The sequence below is a fragment of the Simochromis diagramma genome, unplaced genomic scaffold (genome assembly GCF_900408965.1).
Source record: "Simochromis diagramma unplaced genomic scaffold, fSimDia1.1 OVJJ01000802.1, whole genome shotgun sequence".
Taxonomy (NCBI): domain Eukaryota; kingdom Metazoa; phylum Chordata; class Actinopteri; order Cichliformes; family Cichlidae; genus Simochromis; species Simochromis diagramma.
Window position 1 is genome coordinate 10397923 of NW_024387492.1, and position 21479 is coordinate 10419401.

The window sequence follows — 21479 nt, forward strand, 5'->3', positions numbered from 1 at the left end:
CAGTCGTGTTGCATAATAGGCCTGTTTACATTTATTTTATCTGGGGCTGAGAGAACGAGTGTGCGTAGGTCTGACGAGGACTGAGTCGGTGATAATAGACAGCGTGGGAGGTAGGGCACACACACACATTTGTTTGGTAAGGTGTGGTTATGTTATATAGTTGTTTTTGTTTGTTTGTTTTTTACTGTAACCAATGCCAAGTAGCAAATAGGGCAAGCAAAAAAATGCATCTTAAGTTTTTCTGCGTGGAAAAAAACCAAAACAAAAAACAAACATCATTCAATCCACTTCCTGATTGGGCAACACATCCCCCCCGCTTTTCCAAAAATACTTACTTGAGCATTTAAAATTTGTTTTCATCGGTGGCTCAAAATAGCCTCGCTGTTTGTGCAAAAATTATGCAAGGTTCAGGAAAGGAGGAAAAGCCGTATAGAAATGTATTATAATCATAAAAAATCTGTTGAAATAAAACACACACACCGTCTCTGCCGTCTCTACACACTGCTCCCTGAGTGCTGGATTGGTAGCTGCCCACTGCTTCACATTTAACATGAAAGCAAGATGAAATGCTTTTGTTTTACAGTTTGGGAAAAGTGCAAGGTAAAGTGTGCCTAACCCAACAACCTAGACACAAAGAATTTTATTTCCTGTCTGATTTCCATAAATATTGGACATGAAGAAATGAGCTTTAAGAGTAAGATATTGTTACAGTCCACAAAAAGGGTGATTACTGATCACGCAATGGTGAAAGTCAGGTTATAGAACTAGCAGAGGTTGATAGTTGGCTTCCTTAATGACCTTTAATTTCTCTCTGTTTCTCTTTGTTGTTGTTGTCTGTTAACACCATATCAAGAAATAACCCACCCGCTCCTTGTGGAACATCTGAAGATCTATTTAAAGGACTTGCTGTCCTTTTTTAAGTTGTCTAAACGTGGTAATAAGGCACAAGTTTCAGATAATCAAAGTTTAATATTAGGCTAACGTCACCAAAATATTTTTTTTCTTTTTTTGTGTGAAAAAGCAGTTAACAACTAGTTAACTAATAACTAGTTGTGCCACCCTTGGCTGCAAGAGCTGCAATCAAACCTTTGTGGTGACTGGTAATGAGTCTTCTACATTGGCCCAGTCTTCTTTGAAGAATTGTAATTCATTCAGCCTGTTTAAGATCATTCCAAAGCATCTTTCACTAGGGCACTAATTTTTATTTTATTCTATTTGGTTTGTTCGTTTGTGGAGTTGTTTTGGATGACTGTCCTGCTGCAAGCCCTCTTGAACTTCAGAGCATGAACTTACGGCTGAACTTTCTTCTTCAGGATTTTCTGGTAGAGATCATAGTTTCATGAATTCACGTCCAGATCCTGAAGCAGCGAAAACCATCACACTACCACCAGCATGTCTGACTGTTTGTAAGACGTTCTTACAAACAGTAAGTGTGTTTTTGGTAAATGTGAGACGAGTCTTTTTGTTCTTTTTGGTTAGCAGAGCTTTTCTCCTTGGAACTCTCCCGTGGATGCCATTTTTGCCCAGTCTCTTTCTCATTGTTAAATATTTAACTCTGGCCCTCATTGTCGCTCACTGGCATCCCAAAGCCTTATAAATGGCTTTGCAACCCTTTCCAGACTGATAGATATCAATGACTTTAGATTGTGACATGATATCATCATTTAAAAATGTACCTTTTATATTTATCATGTTTTTTTGGTCTAATATTAAAACTAGTTTGAAGATCTTAAACAACCTATAAATAAATGCATTTAAAAAATCTCACACTGCGATGGATTACAGTGCTGTCATAACCGTACACTGATATTGCTTTTTACAGCTGTCCAGCTCATCTATAAGGTCAGATCACATATAAATAAAGTGTACAATATTAAAAGAGTACGATTTAAAAACTTCTGACTTGCTGACTGTTGTAATGCTTCTCACGATAACAATAAAAAAACAAAAACAAAATGCAGATCATATTTTGGTGGTTTTAGTCCCTCATGTGAATGTTGCTGATGAAAAAGGACACAGGCTAAACAGATGTCGATACAAATAAGACACAGGAATGCTGCTTTAATCATTACATTCTCAGAACTATAGGAAGGCCTTAAGACTTTTTAAATCAGACTTCCCCACCCTGCCACAAAAATCCTGCAATGGCTGTGTGACTGGGTGAAAAATGTCACCTCTGACATTAACAATATGTTTCCTGAAGAGATCACGCCTTCTGTACCTGTGAAATTACAAAAAAAAAAATCTCCTACATGTTCTCTCAGAACATGATAAATCCTAGTCTGCTACTTTCAGGAAGAATGAATGGATAAGTTATCTAAATAAATAAAAAATAAATAAAGGTGTCACTAAAAAAAACCCTAGCACATTACAAATAGTACATAAAGAGTAAACAATATGCATTGAATTTGGCACAAAGCATTTATTATATGGATTTAAAAGACATATGCACAAATGGCAAAAAAAAAAAAAAAGCATTTAAACAGATCAATTATTTAAAAAATCCAAATTTCAGAGCACAACTGTGTACAGTCATATTTAAAAGGACATTTGTGAGCATGTTGGCCATTTCTGGAAGCGCAGTTATTAGGAGGTAGGTGTATGACCAGCATGAGTATTGATAAAAGGAAAGAAAAAAATCTCCAGGCTCGGCCTTTGACTTAATGACAATACAAAGGGCACAAATATCAAATATTTTCATGCATTTAACTGCACAAATACTGTGTACCATGCACACAAACACTTACTGAAATGACTGAAAAGCAGACTTGTCCGGCACTGCTTGATAAAGTATCTATCTGACATGTTGCGCAAAATACAGCAAGTATATGGTGGTTTGTTAGGAGCACGATGCTGCTTTCATTTGATGTTTCCTGTCAGACTTAGAAAGTAGCATCCACAACCAAAACTGCAACACTTGTAATTTGTACTATTACTATTATGTTTCTGCGACTTGCTAAAAAAGTCACATGCAGAGCAATGTTTTTTTTAAGTGCTAAAAGGCAAAACAAATCCCACATTTCCTTACTTTTGTTACCTTACTAACTCAGGGTTGATGTAACTCCCAGCTCGGACATCTGAGGCAAATGGAAGGCAGCATAAGGTAAACATTCAGATGAAGAATAGTGTTACAAGTGTACAGAGGTCAAATATATAAAGGCATAACCAGAATTCATTTTCTTTGTCTGCTGGGCCTTTTCATGTGTTCACAACCGTGTCCCTGTACCAAGATGGCTTTGAGTTTGATGCTCTTTGCAGAATCATGGGTCCCATTTTTGGTGTGGTTTTATGACTTGTCTGTGTTGTAGAAAAACCCGTAGTAGAAGAAAGCACTGATAGCCAGCAGAGCGACTGACAGCAACATGTTCCTCCGGTTTTCACCTCGTAACATCTCCAGCTCCTTGTCTGGAAAAGCAAAAGAAAAACTGTATAAAATATGCAGCAGCCATCACTTTCTATTTATTTTTAGTCCTCTGGCACGAGCAAAACCAGCAAATGATCTGCTGTCGCAGCCTGGGGCCAGTTTACAACATACTGAGACTATTTTTGTTTTTTTATATGGGAAAGCTGGCTCAGTCAAAACAAGACAGAAGACAAATATTTTGTATACTACACTCAAAAAGCACGACATTCTTCAGTTTCCTTAAATGTGTCATCAATAACATTTTATTTTCACCTGCTTTCTTTTTAAAATGCACCTTTCAGGATGACTAAATATGACATGTTGATTAGTTTGCTAATCAGTTTGTCAATTAACCCTTAGTGAAAACGGGACTATGTGGTCCTCGAGCGCTCAATAAATATTACAAATACACAGGAAAAGTAAGAACACACAGTGAATACACATGAACAAGAATTTTAATATTAAGGCTCACCTAGCTTCTGCACCCTCTCATTCATGATGGTCATTTCATCCTCCAGATCTTGTCTGATTTTTTTTTTTTAAAGAAAGAAAAAAAGGCAATATTAAGGAGAAACATCACTGTTGGGTGAAGTTTTTACATTATTCCTTTAAAAAAAAAAAAAAAAAATCTCTAAGTGGCACAAGAAGGCTTTTCATGAGTTCTTGCTCACTAAAGAGCCACACAGACCTGCAACTACCACAAAACAGCCACAAACAGGAAAGCCAAAGACATATGCAAGAGCAAATCCAACACAAATCCTTCACACCTCATGCAACAGAACAACACATTCATTTGTTCCCTTATGTTCATCGTTTATTTCAATCCCTTTTTAAAATCTATATTCTCAACTCATACACTTTATTTAGACTTCAGATTAGTGTTCAACTCATTAAAATATTGTTTTTTGTATTAATAGCTACTTTTGGTTATTTCCCTATTCACAAGGGGTTTCCAAAGCAGGAAGCTTGGCTGATTTTGACAGACACACTTCCTGAATTCCTCAAATGTGATGGATGGGCAATTCATTTTCCCAAAGAGCCGCATGAGAAACTGGGACTGTTGTGGAGGGCTGCACCAACTGAGTTCAGCTTATTGGTGTAGCCCTCCACGAGGGGCACCAAAAGTTGATATCACTGAAAACAGGCATAATAAATAATAATGTGCTTTAAGCAGGAATAAATAACAAGTATATATTTTAACAAAGACAGTCTTGCAGGGCGTTTCCTCCACAACAGTCCCAGTCCCAAGGCCAAAGTTGCCTTGAAATGCCAGTGGGCGGTATACACACTAACGTGGAGTCTTCATCGTCTCCTTCAGCCTCACCTCTGCTTTTCAGAGAGCTTCTCCTTCCTGCTCCTGAACTCCGCCCTCTCTAAGTTGTCCTGGCAACGCACCCGCTGCTCCTCCAGACGATCAATCTGTAGGATTTTACAGGTGTGACACACGGAGAGGTCAACGTACAAAACACAGAGGCAGGGAGGAGCGACCGAAACTAATGAATTTTAAGAATGTACACGGGGAAAGCTACAGCACCTATCAGACGTCAGCTAAACAGAGAGACAGATGGGAAATGTGAGAGAAACGCTCAAACACTGTACCTCGGAGGCGACGCTGATTTTCTCTCGCCTTTTCTCTTTTAGCCTTGCCATGTTGTGACCAAACCGGAGAACCACAGTGCAGTGAGTCTCCTGCCTGACAGGGGAAAGAAAAACCTGTGACTATGCGGAACTATTTTTCTTCTTCGTAATGTTTACGTCTTCCTTTTGACGAACCGCTCTTCACGCACTTTGCTGCCCTCTGTCGGTGGAAAGTGACAAACACTTGGCCGCATAAACACAAATAACTCCCAACACCTGAAAGTGAAGAAAGCCAAGTCATTAAAAAAATGCTGTCATGCTCAAATCACAATTAAACGGTTATTGTTCTCATGCCAGTATGAAGGCAACATACTGTAGTCTGCACCTGCCAAACATAGACAGGTAAAACAGAACTGAGAGAGTTGCTGCTGAGCGTTGCTAATCTGATTATGTGACCTGAGAGGACACACATGATCAGCTGAGAAAGAAAAGGGACGAGGCCAGGCAAGCTGCTCTATACTTGCTTCCTTCCTTCTAGAAAATGCCTCTATTTATAAACCGAGACCAAATATTTGCTCATCAGGTACACCTGCTGGAGCACAAATTAAGGGTGAGTCATTGTTAGACATTAGGGAATGGTTTATTAGATTATTATTGGTTTATTATTGGTTTATTGGATTTTTTTTTTTTACAAGTTACTGAACATGAGTTGTGCAAACTGCATCCCAAATCCTTCAGGACACATTTCTTCTCATTTCAGAGTAAAGAGGAGAGAATACTTGAACTGGAGACAGAGAATGCCCTTCTTCATTTAAGACTTGCAGAGGTGAGAATACTTTTGACATCTAACACACATATAGGCTCATCTTTAGCCAAAAAGTAGATTTTGATAATTTTATTCTAGTATTTTCCTGTCTGCACCTTATTTATCATGGTTTTTCATGGACCTCAAGCACAGCTTTTGTGTGCATAACTTCTTTCTTTCTTTCTTTTCTAAATTATTTTTAGTGCCAATAGGCGTTGGAGTGTGCTTGTGCACTTACTTTAAATGCATGAGGTTTATTACACCTTAGTACTCACGTTATGTGCGGGAACATTTGAATCGGTCTCTATTTGAGTGCTTTAAATGGATGGTTAACTGAATGTGTATCTAAATGGCACATTGGGACAAAATGGATCATAATTTCTATCAAGCTGTTTCATTAGTTAGGCATGTAGCTCAAATGCACCAGAATTATGTGCAAATGACTGTTACCCCCTTCACTGTACTTTACAGATCACTTCATCCTCATTTGTTTTTTTCCCTTCCACTCTCTAAGACTTAGATCCATAATTTATTGGGCAAAGGCACATTTTATTTTGTACACCACAGTACAAAGGCAAACAATCAAGAAGTGATTGAAGTGCAAACTTTCAGCTTAAATTAAGTGTTTTTACAAGAATTTGGCAGTAACTTTTTAGGACTTACAGCTATTTTTATACACAATCCACCACCTTCAGAGGCTATGAATTGGACAACCGAACATAATTTTAAATATAAGGATTCTTTTTGTTACATGGATGATGATGTTTTGCTTCTATTTGACTTCAGTTTTTTCTTCAGTAAATAAAAACCACATTCTCTCAGGTTGACATCAGGTGAATGACTTGGCCACTAAAGCATATCATATTTCTTTGCCTTAAGGAAATCTTGGATTGCTTTTCCTTTGGATCATTATCCATTTGCTCTGTGCTGGATAATGAGTGCTGTTCGATCAGTTTTGCAGCATTTGTCTGAATGTGAGCAGAGAGTATAGGTCTGTACACTTCATCCTGCTGCTTCTATCGGCAGTCACATTAGCAGCCCAATGTCATCACACAACTGCCAACGTGTGTGACAGATCACGCGGCGTCCTTGAGATCTTGAGCTGATTTTCTCCTTCTCCATACTTTTATGTAATCTTGGTTTCATCCGTCCAAAGAAGTTTTTCAGAACTGTGCAGACTCATTTTGATGTTTTCTGGCAAAGATACAGAGAAAAACCCAACAATCATATGACTTCCTATGAGCAAGCACTTTGGCGACAGTGGGAAGGAAAAACTCCCTTTTAACAGGAAGAAACCTCCGGCAGAACCAGGCTCAGGGAGGGGCGGCCATCTGCTGCGACCGGTTGAATTGAATTGAATTGTTGATGTTGAACTACGTTTTAACTTCATATAAAAGAGAAATTTTGATGACTCACTTTTGCACGTTTGATTTTCAGTGTTCGGGTAGACAGCGCCGGGACCATGATGAGGGAACCAAGGCTGTGAACGATCATCAGCTTCAGAGTAGTACACGGAAGATAACCCAATCAGCCCTCATCAAGCTTCTCTCAGGGGTTCAGGTAAAAATATATTGAGATGTGTGTATATGTGGTAGATAGTAACTTGGGTTCAGTTCACTTTACTTCAATTCAGTTCAATTGTTTATTTATATAGTAGCAAATTAGAAAAAAAAAAACCCCAACAATCAGGCAACTCCCTGTGAGCAAACACTTTAGGATAGTGGGAAGTGGGAAGCCACGACAGGTTGGGAGTGAGGGGGGAGAGAAGAGAAAATAAATAAGAGAGCATAAAGAGACAAAACACAGACTAAGGGAGGAAGAAGACAAAGGCATGCTGCAGTGTTGTATTAACATGTGTTGAGTGAAAAGACAGTGGTGCAGTCAGCACCAGTCTGAGCTTATAGCAGCATAACTAAAGGAGGCTTTATAGTCACCTGATGCAACCTTAACTATAAAATTTACCTTAAATCTTAAAATTAGACAGTGTCTGTCTTCTGAATCTAAATTGGAAGCTGTTTCCACAGAGGAGGAACGTGACGATGAAGGCTCTGCCTCCCGTTCTACTTTTAGAAATTCAACAATAGGATAACTTGGTGGGGCCTGATTGTTCGAGATTATGTCAGTCATGATGATCATGGATTTTAAATTCAGTTCTGGATTTGTAAAGGAACCAATGAGGAGAACCCAGAATAGGAAAAATCTGGTCTCCTTTTCTTGTCCCTGTCATTAGTCTAGCTGCAGTGTTTTGGTTTAACTGATCTGTTTAGGTCGGGTTTAGATATAACTGAGTATCATCTTCATAGCAATGAAAATATATGCAGTGTTTTCTAATATTATTGCAGAAGAGAAGCATGTATAATGTATATAGTACTGGTCCCAGCAGAGCGCCCTGTGGAACTCCATGACTGACTTCTGCATGTGAAGAAAATTCCACATTTACATGAACAAATTGGAGTCTATCAGACAGATATGATTCAAACCCCAGCAGCCCAGTTCCTTTAATGCCAATAGTTTGTTCTAATCTCTGTATTAAATTATTGTCATCGAACGCTGCCCTGATCTCTAACAGGACAAACATAGACATGAGTCCACTGTCAAAGGCTGTTTCTGTGCTACAATGTACTCTAACTCCTCAAAGAAACTATCCCTCTGCAAACTATAAGTTAGCTGTTTGAAACTAGGCTTTCAAGAAATGTTTACATTTCAGTGCTGGAGATTGGTGTATAATTAGCTAAGTCAGTTGGGTCAAGTAAAGGCTAAAGTAAAAGCTATATGTATATCCTCCTGAGAACCAGCCTATTCATTTATATCCTGTGTAATTTGTTTTTTGTCTATATCTTTTGACTTATTTGAGCTACCATACTAAGTCCTGATGTACTAAATAGAGGACATCCTGGGCTTTCCATTGATATTTCATGTGTTTGGGTGGCCTCTTTTAGCTCCAAAGAGGCAGGAAATCACAAAAAAGTTGAAGGGGAAGGTCCTTTTTTCCTCGGTTCTTAGGAGAATATGTATAGTTAGGAAGGCTTTGTGTAAACACTCCCTTCATTTGTCCACTCTGTGTGTTTGTGGCAGGCTGTGAAGCATGACCTGAGTGAGTTGTTTGCAGTGTATGTGAGTTTTGCCACCGAGTTGGAGGAGCAGAGCAAGCAGCTCCTGGAGAAAGTAGAGCAAGCCAACTCATCTCTGAACGGTCACAGTGAGGATGGATTTCAGAGTAAGTATCTGAATGGAACCTCAGGTTAATATTAAAGTAGCATCTGTAGGCGGTGACGGTGATACTTTTGGTGTTTTGAAACCTTTTTTGTTTAAAATGTGAAAACTGCAATGCATCCCGAAACAGTGAAGCAGCAGTTAGAGGAGGCACATCTTAAAGCATGTGGACTCTGACTTTAGGATTTCATTTGATTGACTAAAATTTCACATAAAATTATTTTTAGGCTGACAATAACAGTATTCAGAAGTTTAAGATGTTAAAAAGTTCTGCTGCAGATGTCACCAGCTGATCACAAAGACAGAAGGATATTAGATAATGTTCAGGTAAACCTGCCAAAAAATACGATGCTGTAAGTTGATTAAAACTAGGTGCACTTTGGTATATGAATACCTTAATATCCATGTCTTTTACTGTACATTGGTGTCAGCTTTCTGAGACGATATCCTTTATATTAAAGTCCAATCCATTTTCTCAAAGCTTCCCCAATAAAATAAAAGTATTTTCTTATAGTTTCAAATAAGGTTTAAACACAGAGACAAAGTTGTGGCCTTTCACAGTTCATTTTTACAGTCATGATAAAAATCAAATGGCATCCTTTTCAAATTCTAAGGTTTTACATATCAAAATATAATTAAAAAAATAACATGATTTACTGGTCTGAAGCATTTAGGTGGCATCATCCCAGCAAATTCAGCCCAAAGTCAAGCTGTGCAATGATCAGAGAAACTGCAAAAAACCCAAGAGCTACAACTCAAACTCTACAAGCATCAGTTAGTATGTTAGTTGGTGTAAATGTTGTTGTTCATCTGAGGTTGTGTTGTTTACCTGATATGTAGAAGTTTAGAATTAACACAGGGTGCACTTTCTTTTTACCATGACTGGATATGTTGCTAAAAAGAGGACAGCATGATGTTGAATATTTGTGTGATACACTGAACCTTAGTTCTGACTGAAAAATGTGCACACCATGTGCAGATTTGCAGGTTCGTGTTGCAGCCCTGGAGCACTCTCTGGAGGAAGAAAGGGAGAACTGCAGGGCAGAGAGGCGGAAGCGGAAAGAACTTCACAACACACTGGTGGTAAGAAGACAAAAGTGTTAGATGATGGAATAAAAAGAAAGAGCTGTACTGAATCTTTTAATCACTGATGTTTGTTTCACTTCAGGAGCTCAGAGGGAACATTCGGGTTCACTGCAGGGTGCGTCCAGTTCTTCCTTTTGACCAGATCCAGTCCTCAACTTCCGGATCAGGGTGAGTGAACAGGCAATGCAACATGAATACACAATTAAATGAAGAAAAGTTGTTAAAAATGAGAGAACTTAAGATAACCCAGTGTTTTCTCCATCAGGTCTGCATCATCAGAGGAAGTAATCCAAGCAGTCAGTGATGTCAGTGTTGCCGACTCTTACAAATGATTTTCATTGATTGCTGCATACCTGCCTTTACTTTAATCCCTCTTTTTATTTAGGATACAGTGATGGTGAATTGCATGAAGGCAGGGATGCTGGTGCAAAACAAAATGTTTGAGTTTGAGAGGTAAAACAATATGCTGGCATCACCATACAATGGATGACATTTCTCCAATTATTTTTCAGTTGTTAGTGACTGTGGCAATGCGCACTTCTTTCAGGGTACACGGACCAGAGGATTCCCAGGAGGCTGTGTTTGAAGAAGTCAAGTCACTTCTAACATCTCTGCTGGATGGGTGAGCATGAAACTATGCGGGAAAAAAAGAGCTCTATATCAAGTCAAATGTTATTCCGATGGATTAATTCAACTGTCTTCATTTAACACTCTTGTGCGTGAATGAGCGGAGCAAACTGAGCAGCATAATATGACTGCATGGCTGCGACAGTAATTGAATGTCACCTTGCTTCCTGCCTTTCAGCTATAATGTGTGTATCATGGCATATGGGCAGACAGGCAGTGGGAAGACTCACACCATGATGGGATCCCAGTTCCTGCATGAGCTCTCAGGGACACAGCAGGAGGCACAGCAGGGTATTATCCCAAAGGCTGCTGCTGAGCTCTTTCGGTGAGAGAAAAAAGGGTTGGATGTGTTTCTCAAGTCTTTTTTAGTAGTTTGATCCACAAGAAAGCATAATATCTACTTTGTTTTGCTTCTTTCCTTTCTGTTACCATGTGATGCCCAGGCTGATCTCTGAGAAGCCTGCAGAAAGTCACACAGTGGAAGTGTCAGTGATGGAGGTGTACAACAATGAGGTGTTTGACCTGCTGGCCAGGGATGAGCACAGCAATGCAGCTGGCCAGAGACGGGATGTCATCACCTCCTCCTCCGGTGCCAGCCAGGTCCCCTCCCTCACATCTGAGTGAGTAGAGCCAGAGCTAAGATACAGCAGTTTATGTGGGCTTTTGTATGACTGGTCTACATACTAGAAGAGCAATATACTAGAAGGCTTTTCATAAAAATACTAAGACCAGTGTACCAATCATCATCATCACCATTCATAAAAAAGAGGGCATGTATACCGTTGGGCCCACATGGAATTACAAGCTGTCCTCCTCTGGTTTTTCAGACTTTATTTAGTTCTTGATCACACAGACAGGAATTCTGCTCTTGGCCACGTTTCTGGATGTAGTGGGCAGAGAAAAGAAGCTCAGCCCACTCCGAGCTAATCTATGAACGCATGTTTATAAAGCTTTAAAAAGATAAGACGCCAGAAATTCAGCTCCAAATTGAAAAGTGGTGAAAATGAAGCTAAAGGAAAGCAAAAGGATGACTCCTGACTCCTGATGAGCTCTCAATTGCTTGAAAGGTTTTTACCCTTAGCAACTTCATAAGACTGGAAAGTTTCACTTTTTTCAGCAGCAGAGTTGAAAAAATGAAACAGCTTAATCCTTAAACCTTCACTATTTTCTGTTTATTGGCTAAATTAAATTAAATCTAAAATGAGTAGTGGTTGTAGTAGAACATTTTAACGTCAGCTAACAATCATTATTGCTTCACAGTAGTTTGCCTTTGCCAGCCCAACGAACACATATTTCCATCCATACAGGTTGTGCCTCATCTAAACAGAAGCCCTTAAGATAGAGGTCGCTGTTTGTGAGGTCATTTTTGATGGTCTGGATAGCTTCTTTCCCCATAATAAATAAAACGATCATTTTAAAACTGCATTTTTGTATTTATCCAGGTTATGTTTTTAATATTAAAATTTGTTTGATGATCTGAAGCGTGTAAGTGCGACAAATATGCAACAACAACAAAAATCAGGAAGTGGGGAAATACCTTTTCACAGCACTGTATATAGTGTACATGCTTCAAATATGCATGCTACAGACACATTTTCAGCCCAGCAGCAAAGCAGATCTGTGTAATCACCACCTCTCCATATCCCTGGCACTATTGCTTCTCTTTGTTCACTAAAAAACAGCTTTAAATTGTCTCGTATTCCTCTAGCCATTAAACGTCTAAACACTGGTGACACCCAGCTTGCTGCAGCAAAGCTAAGTTTGCCATGTGTTTTACCACAGACCAGCTCACTGTTGAGGATCTGTTATATAACTCAAAAATTCATGTGCCAATTATGACAACATCCATCTCTCCATCAATTTTTCTTACTAATTATTGAGGCTGGATTGAAATCACGTGATATTCCCATACACGTACATGGAACAAGCATTTCAACATAAAAGCATACAATATATGCAGACAAAGACATCCTCAAAAGCGCCCTCAGCTGTGCTACAGATGTCTCCTAGTTTGACACAAAGCCCCTGGGACCCTCACAGCTGATTGCCCAAAGCGGACAGGCACACTGGGACAGGAAGGTAATATAGAAACTAAGAAAGTGGAGCTGTCAAAGAATGCAAACAAGTCTAATCTGATTACATATGGCAGTGACATTTAGTAGAAAGGTTGTTGTTCCTCTAGATATCGAGTGTTTTACAATTAAATGAACAAGCATTGTTGTTGCCTTTTAAAGCTGACTGTGAATTTTTAAGAATGCCTCTGATGTGAATCCAAGCATCCAAGAATAAAGCTGTGGGCGATACAGTCAAAACCAGCAGACTCCACAGAGCAAAGAAGAACTGCAGATTTGACTGATAATATATTAAAGAAATCTAAAAATAATGAAAACAGTTTTAATAATGTAATCTTTTTTTTTTTTTGTATTTTAAGGACTTTCCCTTTATGTTTTTCAGGCCCGTGAGTAATGCCTCTGAGGTGATGCAGATTATTAGCAGCGTTCTGAAGCTCAGAGCTCACTGTCCCACCCTTGTCCACGCGGACTCATCACGCTCTCACCTCATTGTGACCCTCACGGTTTCCTCCAAGAGTCCCAATGCAGTGGTCCTGGGTGAGATGCATGTCTGGGAATTCATTGAGGACCTCTTTCAGTGACCTGCCGTTCACACGTTCTTGCATCGTAACCCTTTCGCTCTTCCATTCAGCCCGCAGGCTACAGAGTGCCAAGATGGACATGCGGCGCTCCACCCAGAAGGAGTGGTGGAGTCCACGCTGTCGCCGTGCCAACCTCGCCGCCCACCACTCAGCGGACGAAACCTCTGCAAGCCCCGCGTCCTCTCCCTGCTCGACCCCGTCCCTTTCTCCCTGCCCCTCCCCGAGACACAGCATCACTCAGACTCCGTTCAGGACAAAGCTTCAGCTGGTGGACCTGGCTGGCAGCGAGTGTGCTGGTAGGTGCTCCGTGCAGGAGGACATTCTTTGAAAAGGTTGGCATTCTGGGAAGTGGTTTATGGTGCAATAATTTACTGGGAAACTGGAGAATCGAGACATGACAAATCTGCCTAGTGCTTAGTTTTCCATGACTATTTTTTAGTCTGTTTGAGCTAAATATGATTAGAAGTTTCTTTTTTTCAGTCAGAGCCTGGACTAGGAACTACAAAATGATTAATCAAAAGGTTGGGCTTCAAAGTACAATACAATACAGTTTTATTTATATAGCATATTTAAAACCCGAAGGCACACCAAAGTGCTTCACAGTAATATGGAGAATCAACATAAGTCAATAACAGGGTACAGATCAGGCACTAGCACAGACAGGATAGAGGCACTAACAGACCAGAAGATTTAGATAAATACAAAATCCACTAAGAAGACAAAAACAGCAGTAAAATTAATAATAAAATAATAAATTTAATAAAATTTAATAAAAAATGTAAACGATTTAAAAGTTTAAAGTTTAAAAGATTTAAAAGGGTATTAACTGGTCATGAAAGCCAAGTCAAATAGATATGCTTTCAATCTTGATTTAAAGGATTGGATAAAGTCCAAGGCTCGAATAGAAGCAGGGAGGCTATTCCAAAGGTTGGGTGCAGCTGAAGCAAAGGCACGATCGCCTCTGGTCTTCAGTCTAAACTTAGGTTGGGCCAGGAGTAATTGACTTGATGATCTTAATGCACGACAAGGAGTGTACAGATTGAGGAGGTCAGTGAGGTAACTGGGCGCAATGTTATTCAGGAAAACAAAAGTAAAACAATTCAGTTCAATTTCTTTTTGTTATACTGCCAAATCACAACAACTGTCGCCACAGAGCGCTTTATATTGTAAGGTAAAGCCTTACAGTAATGGAGAGGAAACCCCAACAATCAAAAAATGCCCTTTGAGCAAGCACTTGGCAACAGTGGGAAGGAAAAATTACCTTTAAACAGGAAGAAACCTCCAGCAGAACCAGGCTCGGGGAGGACAGCCATCTGATGTAACCAGCTCTGGCGAGGGGTGGGAGACAGGACCAAAGTTATCCTGTGAAAGACAGCCAGAGATTCTCTTTCTAGTCCCTGTCAGTACTCTCGCTGCATTATTTTGGATCAACTGAAGACTTTTGAGGGCGTTTTAAGGGCATCCTGATAATAATGAATTATAATAGTCCATCCTAGAAGTAATAAATGCATGAACTAGTTTTGCAGCATCACTCTGTGGCAGGATGTTTCTGATTTTAGAGAAATTGCCCAAATGTGGGAAAGCAGTCCTGCATATTGCTATAATATGCACAGTGAAGGACACATCCTGGTTATAAGTGATTCCTCACAGTGTTACTGGAGGCCAAGATAATTCCATCCAGAAGTATGTGGTTAGACCAGGGGTGGGCAACTCCAGGCCTCGAGGGCCGGTGTCCCTGCAGGTTTTAGATGTGTCCTTGAACCAACACAGCTGATTTAAATGTCTAAATTAGCTCCTCAACATGTCTCGAAGTTCTCCAGAGGCCTGGTAATGAACTGATCATGTGATTCAGGTGTGTTGACCCAAGGTGAGATCTAAAACCTGCAGGACACCGGCCCCCGAGGCCTGGAATTGCCCACCCCTGGGTTAGACACCATGTTTCTAAGATTTTTAGGGCTGACTACAATAACCTCAGTTAGAGAGCACATTATCTAACTTTAGGCCGTCTAAATGTGTCCCAGGTATGTCTGGAGTTTCAGGTGCAGCTCTCTGGGAGTCATCATGTATAAACCGTAGTCTCTCGGCTCTGTCCGATGTCCTTGGAGCTCTGGCTGAACACAGACCACACATCCCTTACAGGAACAGCAAACTCACTCATCTGCTGCAGGATGCCATAGGTGAGTCACACACACATTATTTATTCTTTTTATGTCCAGTGACTCACTATTTCCCGTGTCCGGGTCTTCTGGAAAAGATTAACTCAGCTCCACAATAACCAAATCCAGGGTTGAAATTTGTGCCCAAAAATGACAGGAAAAACCCATCTGTCTTCCACCTTATGTACCTCTCATTTCATCCACCAGGTGGTGATGCCAAGCTGCTAGTGATGCTCTGTGTCTCCCCGACGCAGCGCTTCATCACAGAGTCCCTGCAGTCTCTTGGTTTTGGCACGCGGGCACGGCAGGTACAGAAGGAGCCACCCCGAAGAAAAAATAATAGCCTCAAAGTTAAATAAGAAAGCAGAGGAAGATCTTTAACATAGATCCTTTATGAGTCATTACAACAGATAGAAGGGCGAGTGTTATAATAGGGGCACAACATTCACCCTTATATTCTAGCCTTAACTAGTATAAGAGTATTTTTGATTTTGCAGTTATTGGAAGTTTGGTTACTTTGTGCTGGAAGCAGATCACATTTCACCCTTTCCACAGTACTGTTTTCCTTACTAATAATTATGCAGGCATCTTTTAAGAAACATACATATTTATGCATTTACTTAGAATTTAATGTCTTAAAGTTTTCTGAAACTACTGATTCTTAGGAATGCTGTGTGCAATGACATTCTTGCACTGCATGTGTAGTTCATGATATACAAACTTAGTACATGTGAGAAGACTTTATTAGCACTTTATTAAATTGATTAAAGCTAAAATAGAAAACATGCCAACAGCAAACAGAACTGCACTATATATGGAAAAACAAAAGCCGTTTTAATCCTAAGGCATTCTGCTGTAAATTCATTTCAACACTACCTACCCCTGCTTTGCCTTCTCTTTTGTTTTGTTTTTCCACCCCAGCATTTATGTTTACACAGTATTTATACACATTTTTGGTTACATATTAAAAATCTTTCTAAAGATTTGATGAAGTAGAAAAGTGTATCCGTATTAGAAATAAACAGCTGACATGCCTGTTCTTGTGTAATCAGTCTTAAGAATCCTATAAATAAAAAAAAAAGACAAATCATTTAAAGTTTATGGCTCACGCTTTATATACAAATTACAGTGGGCTGTAGTTCCACTAAGCTCTCACTTCTGTGTAGATAACACGGGGGGATCCATGCACGTGCAGGTAGGGAGCTATAAAGTTATTAGCCCAATGCGACATAATGCATCAGTGTGATCCTAAAATACACACCCTAATGATTATTTGCAAATGCAGTTTCAGGTCTGTTGACTCCAGTTTAATGCTGGGAAGAAAAATCACACAATTCCCTCTGAAGTGAACCAGTTGGACATCTTCCCAGCACGAATAGAATAACACACTGTATCTGGTAATTAAATCTCTTTTTCATCAGCTCCCCTTAGTTCCACACACTCGCACTTATTAATAAGGCTTCCTCCTACCAGCAGGCTGCAAACTGCGAAACGTTGTGATTCTCTAATCCGTGCAGTCCCAAAGCTGGCATGCTATTGAGGCACGCATGTCATGTGCCACCCTGACAGGAAAACTGAAAGGCCCAAAGTGGGGTTTTTTTTGTTTTTGTTTTATCTTTTGTTTTGTCTTTTGAAAACAGCAGGCTTCGAGGATAAAGAGTGACAGAAGAAAACAAAACTATGACTTGAACAGAAGTGAGAAGATAATAAACAAGGAAACTACAGGAGTGTTTAGGGAGGTGACAGACGAGAGGAAATGTGAAAATGAGCTGAGAGAGAAACGGGAATGAAGGAACGTAAGAGTGTCAAAGCACATGTAACTGAACTTTTACTTCAACCTTCACTCTTTATCTGCGTTATGTTTCTAACAGGATGAGTTTTTGTACAGCGTTCAGGATATGGATCATCTGTTGAAATTCTCCTTTACACATAGATTACCTGGAAACAGATTGATAGGTAAGAATGTGTATTTCCCAGCCGGTTGGTTAGTGTTTGTTGGAGGTGGCAGGGAGTCACTGTGAAACATGTTGCTTAAGCCCCAGTCATGCAGATCTACAGACTGGTCAGTGACCCTCCCTAACAACCACAATTTGCTAGGAAAATATATTGGTTAGTGGTTGCTTGCAGTTGCTTGGTGAAATTGGTTGCAAAAAAACCAAAAAACCTCGTTCTGAGTGCTTTGGTCTCTCAGCAGATTATGGCGAGCCAGGAAAGCCAAATATCACCAAATATCTCCTCAAACCCATCTGTTGGCTCAGCTGGCTTGCTGGCAATCAAGTTTAGCAATCAGCCTTTATTTGGTTCATGTCAGCTGGAAATATTTCCTTCAATTCCCCCCAAATACTGGAAATACCTTACAATCTCCCAAATTAAATTTGAGTTGTCTCTTTTTTCTTAATGAACAGATATTTGTAGGTTTTTCCACTATATTTAAGTATTTAATTCATGTCATAATTATAAAAGCAAAATTGCACCAGCTTAATGAAAGGAGCAACTCCTCTCTAAAAGCGACTGGTTCGAGGTCTTGGCCATGATCCATTTACTTGTGAATAAATCTGCACTTTTGGAGGTTTAGGGGCCGCTGCTCTTATTAATTTCATTTTTAATCTGTGTAGCACACTGAGAAATCATGGCTTGTGTTCAACCGTAATCAAATTAAGCTAACTCGGTTATTCTTTTACAGAGAACAGGACTCCAATCGAGCAACCTCAACAACAACAACAACAACAACAAACGCTGAAACATAACATTAGATTTTTATTAATTCAAGCAAACTGTTACAGTAAACAGTTACATAAGTTACATGGTATACAGTATTGATCCAATCTTTTTTTTCCTCCTTTCAACTCCCTCCCCCCCAGCCAAACATAGAAACAGCAAATTCATACAAGCGCAGGCAAGTAAGTAGTAACAGCACAATACATTCATCAACTCAACGATACGTTTTGTACGAACAATAAGGCAAGTAGAAGAAAAAAACAAAACGAACGAACGGAAAAGGATGGCAGACATTTCCTTTCAAATGAGCCAAAACAAGGCAGAATGTAAGCTTCTTGTCTTACGCCTCAAACGGCAGTACTACGCAGAGCTGTAGTCCCAAACGAGGTAAGGCTTCCCGTTAGTGAGCAGTTAAACAGTAAAAGGGGATCTGAGAGAAAAGCTGCCATCAGTGACGTTGACTGGTTTGCATCTGGTGTCAGTCAGATTCCCAAAACTCGAAAAAGTTTCTCTCTGTACGCTGTATTTTATTTTATTTTTTTTTAATAAATCAGGGATAATAAGAGAGGCAGGAATTCTGATGTTTATCTACAGAATCAAGTTGCTTCCACCGTCCATTTCTGCGGCAACAAGCGTGAGAAAATGAAGGGAGCTCGATATAAACAATGGCTTAGTGTTTCTCTTTGACAGCGCCTGATGTCAACAATAGCAGAAATGGCTCCTCTGAACCCAGACAGCTCAGTATCTAGGCATACATTTCCCTGGGGTAAAGGTTAAATGTAAGTGGATGGATATGCACACATGTGACCAAAGCAGCCATATGGTTTCCCCCATCATTTCAGCCATACAATAATTATCACATGACACAGCAACACAATCTTTTGCTTGTCCTTAGTGGTAAAGTCATTCCTGATAACAAAAAAAAAGTGTGTGTGTGTGTGTGGGGGGGGGGGGGGGGGGGGGGGGGTGACGACAACCCAGCCTGTGGTCAGGGTTTGATACTACTGGCCTGTTAAAACAAGTGTTTCAGTTGTACTAGGTAAATAAAAGATGATTAAAATAAAGCAGCATTCACTCAATGCCATGTTCAGCAAAACCATATTGGAGAACTAAAGATAGATGCAACATGCCTTCATTTGTTCTTTTCAAATTTCTTCTTTGATTTTGTTTTTCCCCAACATCAAGGTACAGATAAGAAACGAAAACAAGTGGCTCTTCAAAAAAGTTATCTTCGTGTATACCAATAGTAAACATGAGGGATTTCATCACAAGAAATCCAGCCGAAACAAAGTCGCATGGTAGGTGCAGAAGAATGAATTCGAAAAAAGAGAGAGAGAGAAAAACGACTCTTGGAACACTAGAAAGACCGACAACGGCGACGTGGAGTCCCTCCACTGAACACAAACCACAACGAGACAGACATATGACAAGATATAAACAAAAAAAAAAAAAAACAAAGAGAGAGGAAAGGTGGTCGTAACGGTGTTTCGGTTCTTTGATGTCGAGGTGTGGAGTGCAGGGATGTGATACTGCTGGAGGGTGGGGCACCTCCATCCTCCCGGTATTCCTTCTGTTCTCTCCCTCGCCGCCGTCATTCCATCCAGTCTCCTTCGTCAAACTCGGACTCGTCCTCGGAGTCGGAGTATTCCACGGCGATGCGGCGTGACAGGATGGTGGCCACATCATTACCCACTCGCTCGTGCTTAGCCTCTTGTTCTCGCTGCTCCTCCACTTTTCGCAGCTGTATGCCTGCAGCAGGGAAACGGAGAAAGATGATTACATATCATTGCTCCTGAAATTCCCGATTAGGATTATAACGACTCCAGCAACAATAACTTGGATATAGATGTGTATTTATCCTGCTTTATTAAAATGTATTTATGTGAAATATTAAAAACTGGTCTCCGATTTGATTAATCTGAATGAAGCTGGATCTTATAGACACAGCGTGACACTATGTGCGCAGCACCTGCTCCCACTTGCTATTTAAATCTGTTTGCAAGTGCCAGCCAATCAGAAGAAAGCTTGCTTAAAGGGAGGGGTAGGAGAGCTAAGAATGAGAGGCTTGTTTTATACAGTAGATGAAACTGAATGCAAAGCTAATGTAATAGAGACGAAGCTAGGTGTTCTTTTCTCTAACCATTTAGTGTGAAAAATGAATCCTATGGTCCTAGAAGAGTAATGAAAAGGGCGGTAAACAAAAGAGTGGCATCTTCAAAGTTATTTCACGGCCTTCTTTTACAGATTTACAAAAATACAGTTATCTATGATGTAAGACGAGAAAAGCAGCAAAGATTGGAGGAAGTTTTGCTTCAAGACAGGCTTAAAAATATCTGAATATATTCTCTTATCATCACATGCAGAGCTGGCATTACACAATCTTTTCAAGATTTGGAGGCAGTTAAGCTGCTACTATGAAAAAGTGGCCGCAACATGGTTTTAAAGAACTATTTGCACATGCATTTACAAACACTCCACCTTTTCTGATAGCCTCCAACAGGACGCTGCGTGCATCGCTGATGGGTGGCAGATTGGCTGGATGGTGCCTCTTGGTCCCCATGTCGTGGACGGCGTGGGGGGGAGGGGAGGCCATGGCTCCTGCTGAAGGGAAGGCGGGCACAGGTGGTGGCCCTGATAGGCACGGTGATGAGCTCCGCGCTCCTGGGAGGGGCAGGGGAGGTGGTGGCGGTGGAGGAGGCAGGATGGTGCTGTCTGACTGAATACCAGAACCCGCGGATGGACCTTTGTCCAGGACCTGCTGGAAACGAGCTGGAGATGAGGAGTGGAGGGGAGGTGCCACGGGTGGAGGGGCTGGATGGAGAACACCCGGGGCTATCTGGAGGGGAGCGGGGGGAGGCGGGATGGCTGGGGGATGCTGCTGGACTGGTAGAGGAGGAATAGGAGGAGGAGTGCCGCGCAAGCCTGTGGAGGGTAAGGGTGGAGGAGGAGGGGGCAGAGGGGGAGGCGGAGGAGGAGGAGTGTTGGAGTTGTGGCCTGCTGTCCGGGCTGGAGACTGGGGTCTGCTGTCGGAAAAGCCCGAGCTGGAGCTGGAGGGAAGAAGAAACACGAATGAGGTGGAGACAGTGGTGGTGCACTGCTGCGGCTCTTTAAGCCTTTCAGAGTATCTGAGAAAACGCTCACCAACAGGTAAAAAGGAGGCTGGACTTTGGTCACCATGTGCTTCATGTGCAAAATTTGAGAGATAATTGAGGTAACTTCAACTTTTTCCACTTGGGAAGA

The 21479-nt window shown here is 40.7% G+C and overlaps 3 protein-coding genes across 5 annotated transcripts in view; 1 reads left to right on the forward strand and 2 right to left on the reverse strand.

The window, feature by feature from the left end:
* Positions 1 to 2402: 2402 nt before the first annotated feature.
* ccdc167 (coiled-coil domain containing 167) lies at positions 2403 to 5090 on the reverse strand. Its single transcript, XM_040017339.1, has 4 exons — positions 5003 to 5090; positions 4728 to 4822; positions 3876 to 3928; positions 2403 to 3405 (listed from the first exon to the last, which is right to left on the reverse strand). Exons 1-4 carry the CDS (start codon positions 5051 to 5053, stop codon positions 3287 to 3289), a joined length of 318 nt encoding a protein of 105 aa, XP_039873273.1. The 5' UTR covers positions 5054 to 5090; the 3' UTR covers positions 2403 to 3286.
* A 75-nt stretch (positions 5091 to 5165) lies between these two features.
* Positions 5166 to 17208, forward strand: kif25 (kinesin family member 25). The gene is made up of 15 exons (XM_040017334.1): positions 5166 to 5591; positions 5742 to 5807; positions 7224 to 7346; positions 8862 to 9003; positions 9979 to 10082; positions 10168 to 10253; positions 10351 to 10390; positions 10471 to 10538; positions 10633 to 10707; positions 10891 to 11037; positions 11156 to 11332; positions 13167 to 13321; positions 13416 to 13661; positions 15387 to 15542; positions 15729 to 17208. The coding sequence occupies exons 1-15, from the start codon at positions 5523 to 5525 to the stop codon at positions 15878 to 15880; spliced, it is 1806 nt and encodes a 601-aa protein (XP_039873268.1). The 5' UTR covers positions 5166 to 5522; the 3' UTR covers positions 15881 to 17208.
* A 1057-nt stretch (positions 17209 to 18265) lies between these two features.
* Positions 18266 to 21479, reverse strand: part of wasf1 (WASP family member 1) — a 68152-nt gene continuing 64938 nt past the window's right edge. For all 3 annotated transcript variants that reach the window (XM_040017338.1, XM_040017337.1, XM_040017336.1), the window contains 2 exons: positions 20718 to 21286; positions 18266 to 19988 (listed from right to left, as the gene is read on the reverse strand). In XM_040017338.1, the coding sequence (XP_039873272.1) occupies positions 19831 to 19988; positions 20718 to 21286 (727 nt within the window). In that variant the 3' untranslated portion in view covers positions 18266 to 19830. The remainder of the gene's footprint in view (positions 19989 to 20717; positions 21287 to 21479) is intronic.

What these genes read in the sequence shown, in the direction of transcription:
- kif25 (XM_040017334.1), top strand. Translation starts at nt 5,523, where the DNA reads ATGCCTCTATTTATAAACCGAGACCAAATATTTGCTCATCAGGTACAC. An exon ending in CAGTGAGGATGGATTTCAGA is followed by an intron (nt 9,004 to 9,978) that starts GTAAGTATCTGA and finishes CACCATGTGCAG; the next exon opens with ATTTGCAGGTTCGTGTTGCA. An exon ending in GGCTGGCAGCGAGTGTGCTG is followed by an intron (nt 13,662 to 15,386) that starts GTAGGTGCTCCG and finishes AATGTGTCCCAG; the next exon opens with GTATGTCTGGAGTTTCAGGT.
- ccdc167 (XM_040017339.1), bottom strand. Translation starts at nt 5,053, where the DNA reads ATGGCAAGGCTAAAAGAGAAAAGGCGAGAGAAAATCAGCGTCGCCTCC. An exon ending in AAGCTCTCTGAAAAGCAGAG is followed by an intron (nt 3,929 to 4,727) that starts GTGAGGCTGAAG and finishes AAAAAAAATCAG; the next exon opens with ACAAGATCTGGAGGATGAAA. An exon ending in TGAGAGGGTGCAGAAGCTAG is followed by an intron (nt 3,406 to 3,875) that starts GTGAGCCTTAAT and finishes TTGCTTTTCCAG; the next exon opens with ACAAGGAGCTGGAGATGTTA.